This window comes from Leptodactylus fuscus, chromosome 7 (assembly GCF_031893055.1).
Source record: "Leptodactylus fuscus isolate aLepFus1 chromosome 7, aLepFus1.hap2, whole genome shotgun sequence".
NCBI classification, from domain to species: domain Eukaryota; kingdom Metazoa; phylum Chordata; class Amphibia; order Anura; family Leptodactylidae; genus Leptodactylus; species Leptodactylus fuscus.
Window position 1 is genome coordinate 8,218,167 of NC_134271.1, and position 15,542 is coordinate 8,233,708.

The following is a 15,542-nucleotide window of genomic DNA, read 5'->3' on the forward strand; positions in this document are numbered from 1 at the left end:
AGTACGATCACGGAGTTCAAGGGGAACTGAGCATTTTTATCGTAGTTGTAAGGCTTAGAACTACGACAAAAATAGCGCCGGAGCGTGCGCAGTAGAAGGATTTAAACACGCCTTCTTCTTTTCCCGCGCATGCGCAGTAGCGATCCCTCCGGAGCGCTATTGCGCACGCTCCGGCACCATTTTTGTTATAGTTCTAAGGGGAACTGAGCATACTGAGCATGCTCCGTTCCCCTTAGAACTACGCAAAACATACTGCGCATGCGCAGTATGGTCGCAAACTACCATTGACAAACATGGCGCCAGTGCGTGCACAGTAGTGCTCTGGAGGGTGCACTATTGCGCACGCGCGGGATTTAAACACAACCCACCGATGAAAAGAAGCAGAAGAAGAAGGCGTGGAAGGAGGACGTCGCTGGAAGAAGAGACCAGAGGAAGGCGGGACCGAAGATGTCAACCACCAGTGCATGAACCGCCCACCGTGCACGGTAAGTATAATTTGTATATATGTTTTTACACTCTTAGATTAAACAGGGGGGCTTTTAAAATACCATTAGCGGTGCCTGAATAGCCAGACCTATGTGGGGCTCATACGGCATCACTTTGCTGATAGAGCCCCTGTAAGAAAAAAAAAATGGATGATTTTTTATTTTTTTATTTTTTTTTTTCCAAAGTCTTTGGTGCTGGATAAATTAAAACTTTATATTTTTTTTTGTATTTTTTTTTTTTTTTGATATGGACGATGCACAAAAAATTTTTTTTTTAAGAAATCGGTAAAAATTAAAAACATAAAATTTCATGTCCCTGACGGAATGTATTAAATAAGCAGTCACCACTCAGGAAAAAAAAATAAAATTATATATAATGTAAATGAGGATTGAAAAAACTTAAACACATGCATAAAAGCGAAAAAAAAAATTGCACACGCGGAAAAAAAAAAAAATTCTTTGAAAAATTCTCACATCTTATCAAACTTCTAGAGTAAATAGTTTCTCGATACAATAGATAATCGAATACTGTGCGCTTTTTGTCCACCGCCGCAGTCACGTGCCGTAGTGTTAACCCCTTCAGTGCTGGAAGCGCCTGCAAGACATTGCCCAGCAAAATGCTGCAGCCTCAGCCAAGACCGAAAAAGGTCATCGAAAATTTTAATATATATTTTTTTATTTATTTTTACACCCCCGTAAAAACCTGACCACGACTCATGCCTTACTACACCGGGTATATAGATATACTAGGATTTAAAAAAAAAAAAATCCAGCCGATTGGACGAACGCGGTGACGATAAACAAAAATTGAAAAAAAAAAATCCACTTATCAGACGATATTGCAGTTTCCGTCGACTGTGTGATTACCGATAAAACGTGCAGCCAGCGAAAAATCTAAAAAAAAATTAAGAATCATCGAAAGCGCCACGCTCGCTAAATATCTAAAAATTAAAGAATAAGAAAAAAAAACTACAGCAACAGATTAAAAAAAAAAAAAAAAAAAAGGATAAAAAAAAAAAAAACCTCCATGCTGTTCAGTTGGTAAGTAAAACACCAAAAAACCTAAAAATCGTAGCACACGACCAAACGAAGAACAAACCCCTAAAGATTGAGCAAAGACTCAAGTTATTCCAAAAAATAGATATTTATATATCAGCAGATCTGAAGAAGTTTTTTTTTCTTTTTTTTTTTCTTTTTTTTTTAAGTGCTGAAATCGACACGAATATATTAAGTAAATAACGTTAACAACCTCGATAGTTAAGGCACTATGTGTGGGAACAGTTTACAATGCAGCGGATTATTAGGACGACGACACTGAAGAGCAAAGGTCTAGGCAACTTTTTTTTTTTACTCATTTTTTTTTTTTTTTTTCTTCTTCTGCCCATGCAAAAGACACATGCAGCGTGAACATCAAAACTCAGTAGCCATGTGACCCCCGGACACTGAAAAAAAAAAAAAAAAACCCACCAAAGACGTACGAGAACGGAAACAATAACGTACGCGACGTACACCGGACTGCTGACAGTATGTGCATTTAAGTTGCGCTAAACCTGTACGCTGAATGGCTTCCCAAAAAAGACGTGTCTTGCACTAAGTTAGAAGGCAATTGTATAAAAAAATAGCAGGAGAGAAGGCGACAACCTTCTGCTCCCGTAAGTCACCTGTCTAAAGAGTCACTAGAGAAGAGAACAGGACCAGAGACGATTTATACCAAATGTGCAAAACACATTAAAAGTGAATTTTAACTTTTTTCGGTTTTTGTGGTTTTTTTTTTCTTAAAGCTCAAGATTGTTTGAAATTGCACCCAAGTCTACGCGATTCAAAAAATATTCTTGTGCCATGGCCAAATTATTTTTGATATTTTTTTTTTTCTTCTTTCATTATCAAAAGCCATGTTTGTTGGTTTGTGTGGTTTTTTGTTTGTTTTTTTCGTTCCGCTTCATACCAAAAAGTGTGACGACTCTTTGAGCTTCCTCTCTTTTTGCAGATTTCTCACATGTACGGATACTGGTTGAGTTTCGTGGGGCTCATCGGAAATCCGGTGTAGGCCGGGGAGGCGGCGATGTAGGAGTGGGATGGGAATATGGGTTTGTATTGAGTCTGGTGGATGGTGGGGGAGGGTAAAAGCCTGGGGTTGATGCCCACCGCCACCTGATGAACGATACCGCTGGGGTGAGAGAGATTGTAAGCCGGATGCTGTAAGATCGGTCTTGAGGTACACGGTGACGCGAGGAGGTGGGCCACGGGCGCTGCGCTGGTGAGCGGAGCGGAGGGTGGATAGGAAAGGATCGCCGGCTGCCCGCCGAGATGAGCGTGCACAGCACTGTGATTTGGGCTTCCATGCTGAAGGGTGAAGGGATGGCTGGCAACAGTGGGTGCGATAAACGCCTGCTGCCTCCTGTGCCCATAGTTTCCGTTCCATTCTTGATGTCCCGTTCCAAAATGTTGCATCTGGGAGACAGGAGTTACAGTTTAGTGATGCAATTTGTGCAAGAGTCTATCTTGCCACTACTGTGTTAGTATGGGTAAGAAGGAACAAGACGTTATGGGGCTAGGGCTACCAAAGATCACCGGGCCGCCCCTGCAACTTATTTACCAATGGTGTGATCATGAGGGTCCCCAAAATCTTTTCATGGCACCCCCAGGATTGCAATGTCTGCATTTACTACCATTAGTGAACAAGTCGCAGGGTGACCCGGTAATCCCAGAGTCATGGCCGTGTAGACCTAAGCCATATCACCTACCCAAAGAATTGCAACGATAGGAGTCCCACATGGCCTCACTATTCTATTTCTATGGGACTAACAAGGACAGCATTCCTCTAGCTCAGGGATAGGGAACCTTCGGCCCTCCAGCTGCTGTAAAACTACAACTCCCATCATGCTCCATTCACTTCCATGGCAGTTCCAAGAACAGCAGAGCCAGTATGCATGCTGGGAGTTGTAGCTTTGCAACAGCTGGAGAGCCGTACGTTCCCTACCCCTGCTCTAGCTGTATCAGTCCTACAGGCTTACAAATCCCTGATGTGTCATGGCCGCTCGCTGTGGCGCAGGCACTTACCTGGCTGAAGCTCAGAGGCTGCTGCTGGAATGCTGATGTAAGTTTCTGCTGGCGATTCCCGAGGCCTGCCGGATGGTTCTTTCTCCCGGGGCCTGAACGTCCTTTTATTAAGGGATGGCAGGCCGCATCTGGGAAAACACAAGAGTCATGTTCACACCTTGTTGCATTGACCTAAGGCGCTGTGCACGCACTCTGACCATTCCGAAACGAACGTCCTTCTAAATGAAGGAATCTCTCTGTAATACAATACTATATGGACGCCCCACAGAAGGGACAGGGTGCTCATACAGGCTCTGCACACCTAATATTAAGGGGCCGTGTCTAATTTTCGGTGAGCTCGTGACGCCATTTACCTTTGTTGTTAGCCCGATGGGAATTGAACTTGCGGTTTTCGATCCTGATAGGTGGGACCACTAATGTGCACACTGCTGGTTTACTTTCCGTTTTCTCCGACGCCCGTTTTTCTGCGTTCTGGTTGGTATCCGTTACAAAGCTGCTCTTGACAAACGGACTGTCATGGCCGGAAGAGTCCGAGCTTGGGGATCCGTCTACGGTGTCACAGCCGCTCTCAGGCTCATCATCGGACATGCTGCAAAACCAAGGAATGTGTTCAATGTATAATCACTATAGGGCATGCGTCTAGTGACTGTACATGATTACTAGGGCGGCCATCTTGTCTGACCTTCGCCTATGCGCTGTTTAACATTTAGTGATCTGCTTTACAGCACAGCAATGGCCGTAGGCGCCAATCGTCTGGAGATGACTGCTTGTGGTCTATGGGAGAGTTTTCTAGATGTGCAGGAGATAAGCGGTGACGTCCTCTGTCAGCAGTGGGTGTAATGATAGATATTTGGTGGTCTTATCTATAGCGGTGTTATCATCTATTGTAATCCTGTCTGTGTTGTGAATGAGGTGTCCTTTTTGGTTAGTTTGCAGCAGCACCATTTACAGGGCGACATGTGACTGGATACAGCGTGAATACATTACCTGTTGGGTCTCTTGCAGGGAGAGGGGCTGGACTGCCCTGAGGAGCTGGTGCTCAGGGTGCTGTCTGGACTACTCAAGGAGCAGACGCGATCAATATTCAGAGTACTCTGACAGGCTTCGCAGTCCAGGCTGCCTTTACATCTAGGTAAGAAATAACAGGGAGATTTTAGTCCACCGGATCAGGAAACTAATGACAAGTTTGCCACAATCGGCACATGACAGACACTGACAGTGCCCGATGGATCCAGATGTCTATAATGGAGTCCACTGGGTTCTGCGGTCCAGCATTTTGGTATACAAAACAGAACAGTATATCGTGCTATGAGGTCACAGCCACATGATCATGTGCACCCTATGGGATAACCTTGGGCTGTCCGTGCCCTGCATGGACCCATTTATATCCTACAGTGAGCCCGGGCCGCAAAATAGACAGGAATAGGACTGGTTCAGTTTTGCCCCAGGCTCACAGCCCCCTGCACCGACCCATAATAATATAAGGGCATATAAATTAAAGGGTCCGTGTTCTAGCCGTGTTTATAATCTACAACAAGGGATCCTGACAGAGCCTCCACTGCAGATGGGACCAGAGCCGAATTATTTCTCTTACTCTCTCAGCGAGTGGGTCTGTGCAGAATCCTCTTCATCCGTGTCGCTGCTAATTGTAATGACACTGGCGGTGGGGCTCGGGGAGTCGGCGATGACAATCTCTTGCCTCTGCTGAATGGACACATCCGGGGCCGGCTCCTCGGACGCCTTACAAGATCCTTCCTCCTGCTCCTCCAGGTTCTGATTGTCCTGTGGTAACGCACAACTTTCAGACTCGGCGGTCTTTGCGCTGTTTGATATCTTTGGAGAGGTAAGTGCTTTACTGTGGACAGCGGCGTCCTGTATTGTGTTACTCCTGCAGAGAAAAAACCGGGATAGAAGATCGGGTTATCAGAAGTCGGCGGGGTCAGCGGGGGCCAAATCCTGGAATGGGTGGAGAGCGTACCTGTTTTGACATTTATTCCGTTTATTAGCAGCAGGCTGAGGCCACACCACATGTGCGATGCCTAAACTGATAGGCTGAGGGGCTGACAGCGCCATTTGGTTGGTGAGGAGAGGCTGCAGGATCATGGAGCTGTAATGGTTTCCATGCTGAATGACTTTCCTGTGACAAGGAGCAGACAGAGACAGAGACCTGACATTAATAAGGCCGACCTATCATACATACATGTCTGCCCTGTCCCCTGCGCTGCAATGGCGGCCTAGGCCGTGCACATCTATTTCTCTTACCCCCAGTCTCCCAGTCTCTGTGGTCCAGCCATGGAATCGGAAGCGAGGGTTGTTGTCGTTGGCGCCACCGTTGTCACCTGTTGCCAGGCGGGAACCAATATCGGCTGCGTTCCGTTCGACCACGTGTGCTGAAGGGGTGACAGCCATTTTAGTGTAGAAGTAACAACTATATTTCTGCTCATTGATAATGCGATATAAAGCCCAACTCACCTGGGAGAGGACGCCTGGTCGGATCTGTAAGGGCTGCATGGCCGGAGCCTGGGTGACGAGGGGTAACGCGTTATCGACTCTCACGGAATAACTTGTGGGCTTGCCGTGATTTGGTGGGATTCCTAAAAGAAAGAAGAGAATTATTTGCGATTAGAAGCAATAAACAATGTAACTGAGTGATCGGAGCGGGGAATAATGGCTGGTCGTGTACCTTGTAGGGTGGGGGGGCAAAGGATCAGGGTCTGCTGAAACGCATCATTACAACCAAACGGAGCAGTTCCTGCCTGCACTGGAATCCCATGGTGTATGACCGAATGCCCCGACGTGGTTAAAGCCTGAAAAGTAAAAAAAAAAAAAAAACTCAAATTTTAGAAATACAAACGCACAAGACAACGTCTGCAGTCACCAAGTGCAAGGATCCTGGGCCCTGGCCCAGAGGCGGTGTGCCAATTCGGTCACAGCCGAAGGAGTTGTCTCATCTAAAGGGTTGTCCCATAGTCACATCCTATCTGATCACTGGGGGTTACACTACTAGCATGAGAGCAGTGGGTGTTCTGCACTGACTCCCCCTTAAAGGGGATGTAAAGGATTAGTAAGTCTACTTTCTTCCATAAACAGTGGCACGCCTTTCCACTAGCTGTGTAAGATATTGCTCCAATAAAAATGAACGATGCTGAGCTGTAATACCACACACAACCTGTAGATGGGAGTGGCGCTGTTTTTGGAAGAAAGCAGCTATGATTTTAACCGTGCACTGGACGATGTCTTAGCGCAAGTGAATGTGTGTGTAAACAAACATGCCATGTGCTATTCAGCCACTAGATGGCGCACTCCTCATACCTCCCGCACCCAGCGCTGCTGTTTACACCATAGTAAATGACGTCTCGAGCCCAATAAGGAAAAAAACAAGCCACGGCTTCATTTTACAAGCTGCAGGAAAGCCGTCACTAGGATACCACCCTCCATAATGACATTGTCCTATGCACCGCGCCATACCATACACTCCCCCGGCAGCGTAGTCTGGATGTAGGCAGAATAAACCCACGTACCTGTAAACCTGCCCATGTAGAGTTAATAAATGTACAGTGTGAATAATACTCTACCTGACTCCTGACATTGCCAATTTTGGTGAACCCAGCGGTAAGGTTAGCTGCATTGGCGGAGGCGAGCGGTCTCATGACTGATGTTTTATTGCGGTTAGCTGCGTCGCATAGGTTGGGACGAGACTTGCAAACATCCATGATATGGAAACACGATTTTACACTGAAAGACAAAGAATATTACATAGGTTTCAGTTCACAAAGATCCGTATAGACAACCATTATACAGGTTATATCTGGGCTACGTATACGGAGCCAATCTCCAAGTATATTGTGTTACTTGTCTAGTATAAAGCTGCTCATACACAATAGACTAATGGGGGCTGCACCGACTAATGGGGGCTGAACCGACTAATGGGGGCTGAACCGGCTAATGGGGGCTGAACCGACTAATGGGGGCTGAACCGACTAATGGGGGCTGAACCGACTAATGGGGGCTGAACCGACTAATGGGGGCTGAAGCGGCCCAATCTAACAGGACAGGCCGACCATCTCATGTATACAGGGACATGGACAAACCTCTCCATTCTGTGCTATTATTATACTCTGGGGTCTCAGAGACACGGGGCGCCCCTATACAGAATATTGATGAGTGATGAATTGCTAAAAGTTCTGGGTTTGGTTGACCCAAAAGTTTTGGAAAATTCGTAACAAATGCGTTCGCTCATCTCCACTCCCTACGGTAGATGTGATGGGACATAGGACCAGGCTGTAGGATGTCAGTATGCCCGATCCTTTTGTTGTGAAGGGCAATACAACACTAGTCTGGCAGCGAGTTTGTAACACATGCATGCTCGGATGACCTGAGCATGCATGTGTAAGGATTCCTGTCACCGTCCCACCATCTTATATCTTATAGGTCTGCATTGTTTAGTCTCTTCTTCTGGTCCTTCCTAGCAACAGAAGGGATCAGATCTGTGTAATGACGGACAGAGACAGATCCCGGGGGAACCCTATTCATTATAATGGGCTTTGTCAGGGATCTGTTTCCTGGATAAAAAACGTTGCAGGACTTTCTTGTCTGTGATATCAGACGGACTCCGCAGATATGAACATATCCTTATATTGAGCTCTTTCCTCTGTTGCTTGGAGTATTTTTAGATGCGGTCACGTGACATACCATGCACTATACATCCGCTGTATACCGGTAAACAGGATGTTAGGGGGGGTCACTGCCATGTAATGTTATAGTATTCCAGCACAAGGAATAAATCTCAGGACTGCCATCTGTCTTGCCGGTCTAATCTATAGTTCAGCTTTGACCTATTTAAGAATGTTACCGAGCGCCAACACTTTCCTAAATATTTCATTGCAGTCATATTTTCCATGTCCTATCTGGGCGCAATATGGAAATGCAGAGGGGATCGCGGTCCGTGATGGACTAAAGACAAGACATCTGGCAGAAGAAGCAATGACTGCGAGATTCCAGGCCTCAAAGGACCAAGTATATAGGCGGCTCGCAGGGGTGTTGGGAGTCCGTCACCAAGTCTGAGAAGTGTCTGTCATACAGAGATCTATGGGTATGGATGATACATGGAAGCTCTGGACATTGGCAGGGCTTTGCATACACCTATGCACAAGGTCGGTAGTAAGTGTATGGTCAGTGCGGGTCCCACCGATCACGAGAACAGGGGTCTTAGGTCTCCTGTTTGGATGCAGCAAGTTGCAAATGCAAAGCCTACGGGACTGACTAAGAAGGCCGAGCACTGTCGTCAGACAAGTCCACCAGTCTCATAGAGAATGAATGAATCAGCAGCGTCCATGTATGACCGTCCGGAGAGTGTATACATGGCCTGGGTCCCAGGGGGTCCAATGATCACACTCTTATTACCCTAAGTTGGTCTCTGCTGCCAAAAATACTAGGAAGAGCTTATTCACATGAACGTGGCGTGCACACGGCCGTGACACGCTGACATGTGACTAAGCTCTTGCACAAAACAGATCTGATATTCAAGACTGTAGGACTGTCACCCAGCTTTCCCTGAAACAGATAACACTATGCAAAAGAAAAATCAAGTTATCATAAACAGCGCCCTTTATATCTACAGGCTGCATCTGGTATTGCAGCTTAGCTCCATTCACATGAATGGGGTTGAGGTGCAATACTGGAAACAGCCTACAGACAAGGGTGGCGCTGTTTCTGGAAAAATAATTAGAACCTTCTTACTGTAAAGAAGGAAAGGTATTCACTTTTGCTTTCTAGGTGGTTTCTAACTAAGGTATTGCCATAAAAGTGAACTATAAGGTGGTATCGCGTTACCACAGGATAAGCCATTCACTGGGACGACAAGTACGAAGAACCAGTTTGGCGGCGGCAGACAAGTCCACAATGGCCGAGTCAAGAGCTCGGGGTCGTCTGAGTCCCCACTAGACATGGGATGAATGGCTAAATCTCTGACCCCGTGGCCCTTTAATTCTCGGACACACGCTGCACGCCAGGGACAAATCCCCATTGTGTGCGCAGACTGCGAGCGGTCGGTTTAATTCTATAAGGCAGAAGATTAGACATTTACAGAGAAATCTTATTACGGCCATACAAAGCGCGCTGTTCACCAGCTGTGGCGCTTCAGCGTCTTGTATGGCAGTAAAGGGTTTGTTGGACGGGGCCCGGTGGGGGAGCCATGAGTGACAATGCCGCTCTGTCTGCCACTTACTGGTTGCTGTGGGGGAAATCGAGGAGGTGCTTCATGGTAACAAAGGAGTGGCTCAGGGTGTCCGCCGGACTGATCCTCGCATCGGCATCGATCATCAACATTTTCTTCAACAGGCCCACAAACTCTCTGCGATCCGCCTTCTCCGCCACTAAGTCACTGCCGTCCAGATCCATCACCATGTTCACCTAGGAGCAAAGAACACACAGGCTCAGGCGACGCGGGACATCAAAATATACTTAGAGGGGTTATAGGGGAATGTTTAACCATTTATCTCCCACAGGTTCTATCTGGACCCTCCATCGGGATTCCAGGCTGGGTCACGTGACCAGGGGCGGCACCCAAATCCCTTCTTTCCGAATGTCGGGTTCTGGTCCTGAACCCAAGTCCAGACACCTGAGGTTTGGTCCAAAGAGAACCTGGGAGAAGTATGGATGACGACACAAATTTTAATATTGACCATCAGCTGACTGAAGAGGCAGGAGTCAGGTAAACATTGAGGCCAGCGCCATATAGTCAGTCGTGGCTGGACCTGGTATTACACATAGCTCCGACTCCTTCACTTGAATGGGATGGAGATGCCGTAAACGGCAGTACCGTGCACAGCCACACGGGGAATGGAGCAGGAAGCAGACAGCTCTGTTCTCTGTGTAGTGGTTAGAACAGGTACTGCAGATCAGGTGCCATTCACTTGACTTTGGTTCTCTGCTGATCAATGGGGGTGCGGTGTGTCGGACCCCCACCAATCTGATGTGGACCACCTTAGATCAGTAAATATATAATATATATATGACACACGTCAGCTCATTACTACAGGTTATCATATCCAATGTACTGCCACAAGATACAAATCTGGTCTCTTCTGGTACAAAGAACACAGCAGTGCAATGGAAACAGAAAAAACCCCGCTTATAAATGCAGGTGGCTATAACGTTTGATATCGGGGCCGCTGACTTGGCAAGTACCTTGGAAAGAGAAGCCTTGGCTGACACCTAAGTCACCGGCTAATACACACTGAAAGACGCTCCGCTCCAAATGTCACATAGACTCTACAAATAGTAACACGGTGCGGGATTTTGTGGGTTTCCTCCTGGCAGGGCTTTGTGCAGATGACATAGGAATGGGACTGTAACCGCCAGGGTCAATGTCAATGAATGCAGCGCCGCTGTATAGGATGGCGCTATAGGAATAATGAAACGACGGCGGTTAACACCAATTACTGGTAATGATGACAGAGGCGACCCAGTGTGTTATTATGTGTCCGGGCCAGATGTAGGTCACATGTACAAAGTGTACAAAGCCGTGGCCTTTAATTAGGCGATAATTGACGGCTCCGACTGACACAGATTCCGACCGTCTTCAGTAAGTGGCAGATATTGAGACAAGTAATGGTCGCCGTCACTTTGATCAGGGCTAAGGATTCAGAAAGAGTCACAAGTATGGCCGCCGACAAAAAAAGGCGATGGCCGAGCACCCTGTTATTTATCGTCCGGCTACTTACATGCACTATATCATCCAAACTGTTGAAAATATACTTCCGGGCTTCCTTAGACTTCATTCCTGTTTCGGCTTCGTGTTCCTCCAAGGTCTGCGATTGAAAAAAGGAGAAAGACATTAAACACGGCTCACAAGGCACGTCACGTCAGGCCACGGCTCGTATGGACGTCAACTGGGATCTTTCATTAGTCTCGTATCTCCTGCGGTCTGTAGGGTAAGTGACCGTGTGTATGGGGGATGGGATAATAGTAATCGGGTGTGTACGGGGTTATTTGTAGGAGGAGTAACTGAGGGGATCCGGAAGTGATTCAGTAACCGCTCCTCTGTAACATGAAGCTGGATGGAAGCCGGGTCAGGACACCATTAATAATGGGGGGCAAATATTCTAAAAGCCTTACTTACTTTTAACCTCCAACTGGGGTACTGGGTTTCTGGCTCACGGCAGAAGAATCGGGATGTTTTTGTACCCACGTTTAACAGATGTTCTCCCGGCAACCCTTGAGTTTGGGAAATGTATCGGATCTGGATAAAAATAAACAAAAAAACGGAACAGTCAGTCACATAAGACGTGGACCTAGGAGTCCTGACACAGCAGGCGTCACATGTAAGACGTGGACCTAGGAGTCCTGACACGGCAGGCGTCACGTGTAAGACGTGGACCTAGGAGTCCTGACACAGCAGGCGTCACATGTAAGACGTGGACCTAGGAGTCCTGACACGGCAGGCGTCACGTGTAAGACGTGGACCTAGGAGTCCTGACATGGCAGGTGTCACGTGTAAGACATGGACCTAGGAGTCCTGACATGGCAGGCGTCACGTGTAAGATGTGGACCTAGGAGTCCTGACACGGCAGGCGTCACATGTAAGACGTGGACCTAGGAGTCCTGACACGGCAGGCGTCACGTGTAAGACGTGGACCTAGGAGTCCTGACACGGCAGGCGTCACGTGTAAGACGTGGACCTAGGAGTCCTGACATGGCAGGTGTCACGTGTAAGACGTGGACCTAGGAGTCCTGACATGGCAGGTGCCCAAGTCCAGAGGCATTTAAAGGGGTCTTCCCGAACTAAGAATAACAATATCAGATCCGTGGGGGTCTGACAGACACATCCTCATTGATGAGCTGTTCTCTGCAACGGAAAGACAGAGAATGGAGCAGGAAGCAGACAGCGCTGTTCTCTGTGTAGTGGCCAGAGCAGGTACTGCAGATCAGCCCACATTCACATGAATGGGACGTAAGCTGCAGTAACTCATTTCGTCCACTACATAGAGAACGGCGCTGTCTGCTTCCTATTCCATTCTGCTGAGAACAGTTGATCGGTGAGGGTGCCAGGTGTCACACCCCACCAATAAGCCACCTCTCTTTTAGATATATCAATGCTTTTAGCCCAAACCTCTGTAATACAACCTTAGACGCCAGGAGTAGCTGTTTATCGAGCTCTGTTTATATTGTGCACGCTGCCCCCCCATTGTGCCCCCCGGTCAAGTGACCGGAAGACTCCCTTATCTTACAACCATGTGATCTCCCCTCTCGCTTGCCCCATCCATGACACAAGAACATCTTTAGTAATGCTGCAGTCTGGAGTCCCACGACTATGGGGCACAGTGGGGGGTTATAGCTATAAGTAAACATGGCGTCTTACTAGTGAGTACATTGTATTATCCAGACATATACTATCTCACAATGCCTCTGGCTACCTGTTCGTTCAGACCGAGCCTCCATTTTGCATACGTGGGTCGGTTCGGAGCCTTGTTACACAATTTCCAGGATTTATTTGCAAGGCTTTGTATAATGGTTTCAGCAATACGGGAAGTGTGAGGTTCCCCGCGCTATAGGTGATGAGGAAACGTATCCGCAGCTTCTGCTTTTCACATAGGGCACAATTATTAGGCCGTTCTTATGTTACGTCGGTCACACTCGCTCTTCTTCCCCCAGTTTTCCTATCTCCCACAAAGAGCCTCAGTCATTGGTTTCTGTCACAATTAAAGGGGTTTTTCCGTCAGAAATTCTGCATCACATAAGGAAACAGAAAATCAATAATACCTGATCGATCCCAAACTGGGGTCACCCTTTCTGGTCCTGCAGGACTGGCCACTAAGCTAGTCAGTGGCCAAAGTGTGTCAGTTCTGAGTCAAGTAGGACCAGGAAGATGGCGGCTCCATACACACTAAGGCGCGCCTTGTCGTTGCCCTAGCCGGGCCGGAGTCTCCGTTGGGGACCCCGTTACAGAAACCAGTGCACACAGGACTTCTCTCTCCGCTGCTTTCAGTATGAAAATGGTGGACCCCATTATAGTCTATGGGGTTGGGCCAGTAACAGTAGTGTTAGCGCTCGGCTCTCCGTCATTCTGGTCCCCAACGGCGCAGAGCCCGAAGAAGATGTGGCCCTTTATTTTCTATGGACCCACCGTACAGAATACACCTGTATATCACGTCCATTAAAGTCCTGCAGGTCTATGTCTATAGGAGATGTTCCCCTGGCCATACTACCTGTCCTCTCTGCACTTTACATCCATGTTGTAAGCGATGCAGAGACAAACCTCGCGTACGGCTTTATTTAGCACATAAGCATTGCCAGCGCTCTCCGGAGGGGGCCGACTCTTCTCTTGAGAATCCTATTTCCAGGTTGTTTATGACAGAGTCATGCAAAGTAGTGCACAAACAGGGCTGTGGAGGCCGTGTACCTAGAAGTCTACGCACGAGGCGCTCTGCCTAATTATTCTGGGATTAATGCAGAAGCCATCGCCTGACGCGCTTCACCGAGGACACAAAGCAGCTGCGACTTTCTAAAGTAAACACGTCCATTGGAATGGGAAGGCAGAACAAAATGACAGGCGGTGTGTGAGACGCTTCTGCAGCCGGGCGACCTTAAAGGGGAGTCCCAGGGTCAGGCCTCACGCCCACGACCGTCTGTATTGTTGGCTAGTAGACTGACCCATTCAGTTCTATGGCCCCAGACACATGACCGTATATGATCAGGGGCCCAGGACAAACCTCAGGACAGGTCCTATTCCTACCTGTGGTGTGGCCCGGGCTCCCTGAGAATCGCCCAGGTGCATAGATAAGAAAACCCCATTAATGTGTACAGCGCGTTCCCCTTACCTGGTCATACTCCAGCGCTCCCGGGTATAGCGGCCATCCCAGGAATAGCTCAGCAATCACGCAGCCCAGCGACCACATGTCTATGGCTTCACAAAACGGTAACCCCAAAATAATCTCAGGAGCTCTGAAATAGAAAAAAAGAAAAATGGTCAAAAAAAAACGACGACACCCATAGGAGTACAATAATAATATACTGCTCTATCACTGCCTACATATCGGTTCATGACGTGGGACAGACTTGATATCAATAGACAACTTGTTACCAATACAGAGACAAGCTGCGCCGCGCAGTGCGATGGTCGCGCTCCTCCTATTGGAAACGTCCCCGACATAGCTCAAGACTTACTGAACTTCATTCAATGGAGGACTAAGCAAATGTTACGACGGCGCCACGACAAGGGAGACAAAGAGAATACACCTACAGTATATATAGAGGGATGTGAAATTCTTCCACTTTAACCCATTCCCCCCCATCAGAGCTGCACGCAGCCGGCACGTTCCCGTCCTACAAGTGGAAGTGATTATTTACATTGTACCGCAGGAATTCTGGGAAGTCTGTTCAGGCAAAACTGGAGGACCAGGAATGTACAGTCAGCCAAGCAGGGCTCGGGGTACAAGCAGCGACATGGTGAAATGTTAATGTACGAGATGGAAGAAGCTGCGGGCAGGCAGGTAGGCCGGGGTGTGGACGGCCTGACACTGTAACCATAGCACACCGCCCTGTTTGTGTAATGTAACCAGATCATGAATAAAACACAACCGTGGCTCCGAATTCGTCACCGGACCTGGTAACAAGCAAGTCATCTGCTCGGGGGATCGGCTTACAGGAGAGAACCGCGGCGAGAAGTCCTGCGATATACAACGTATGTGCCGGGATATCGGATTAGAAAGGTTTTCTGGTGTCATGTAAAACGAGATTATTTATAGGAATAAAACTAAAGAAACAAAAAGTGAGAGAAAATAAATGTCACTAATACACAAGAACCTGCGCAAGACTGAGCCGTGTACTGCAGGATATAGGACGGACTACTCAGCGTATGACATCACCACACAGTGACATCATAGTGTACATTATACCTGTACTGTGACATCACTGTGTGTATTATCCTGTACTGTGACATCACTGTGTGTATTATCTCTGTACTGTGACATCACTGTGTGTATTATCTCTGTACTG

General features: G+C 47.6%; 1 protein-coding gene across 1 annotated transcript in view; it reads right to left on the reverse strand.

Moving 5' to 3' along the window:
- Positions 1-1,513: 1,513 nt before the first annotated feature.
- Positions 1,514-15,542, reverse strand: part of HIPK3 (homeodomain interacting protein kinase 3) — a 63,473-nt gene continuing 49,444 nt past the window's right edge. The window contains exons 3-16 of the mRNA XM_075280898.1: positions 14,366-14,489; positions 11,668-11,787; positions 11,270-11,356; positions 9,772-9,956; positions 7,121-7,280; positions 6,229-6,352; positions 6,018-6,139; positions 5,808-5,935; positions 5,524-5,682; positions 5,140-5,433; positions 4,533-4,673; positions 3,899-4,134; positions 3,546-3,673; positions 1,514-2,936 (exon numbers count right to left, since the gene is read on the reverse strand). Coding sequence (XP_075136999.1) covers positions 2,478-2,936; positions 3,546-3,673; positions 3,899-4,134; positions 4,533-4,673; positions 5,140-5,433; positions 5,524-5,682; positions 5,808-5,935; positions 6,018-6,139; positions 6,229-6,352; positions 7,121-7,280; positions 9,772-9,956; positions 11,270-11,356; positions 11,668-11,787; positions 14,366-14,489 — 2,467 coding nt within the window. The 3' untranslated portion in view covers positions 1,514-2,477. The remainder of the gene's footprint in view (positions 2,937-3,545; positions 3,674-3,898; positions 4,135-4,532; positions 4,674-5,139; positions 5,434-5,523; positions 5,683-5,807; positions 5,936-6,017; positions 6,140-6,228; positions 6,353-7,120; positions 7,281-9,771; positions 9,957-11,269; positions 11,357-11,667; positions 11,788-14,365; positions 14,490-15,542) is intronic.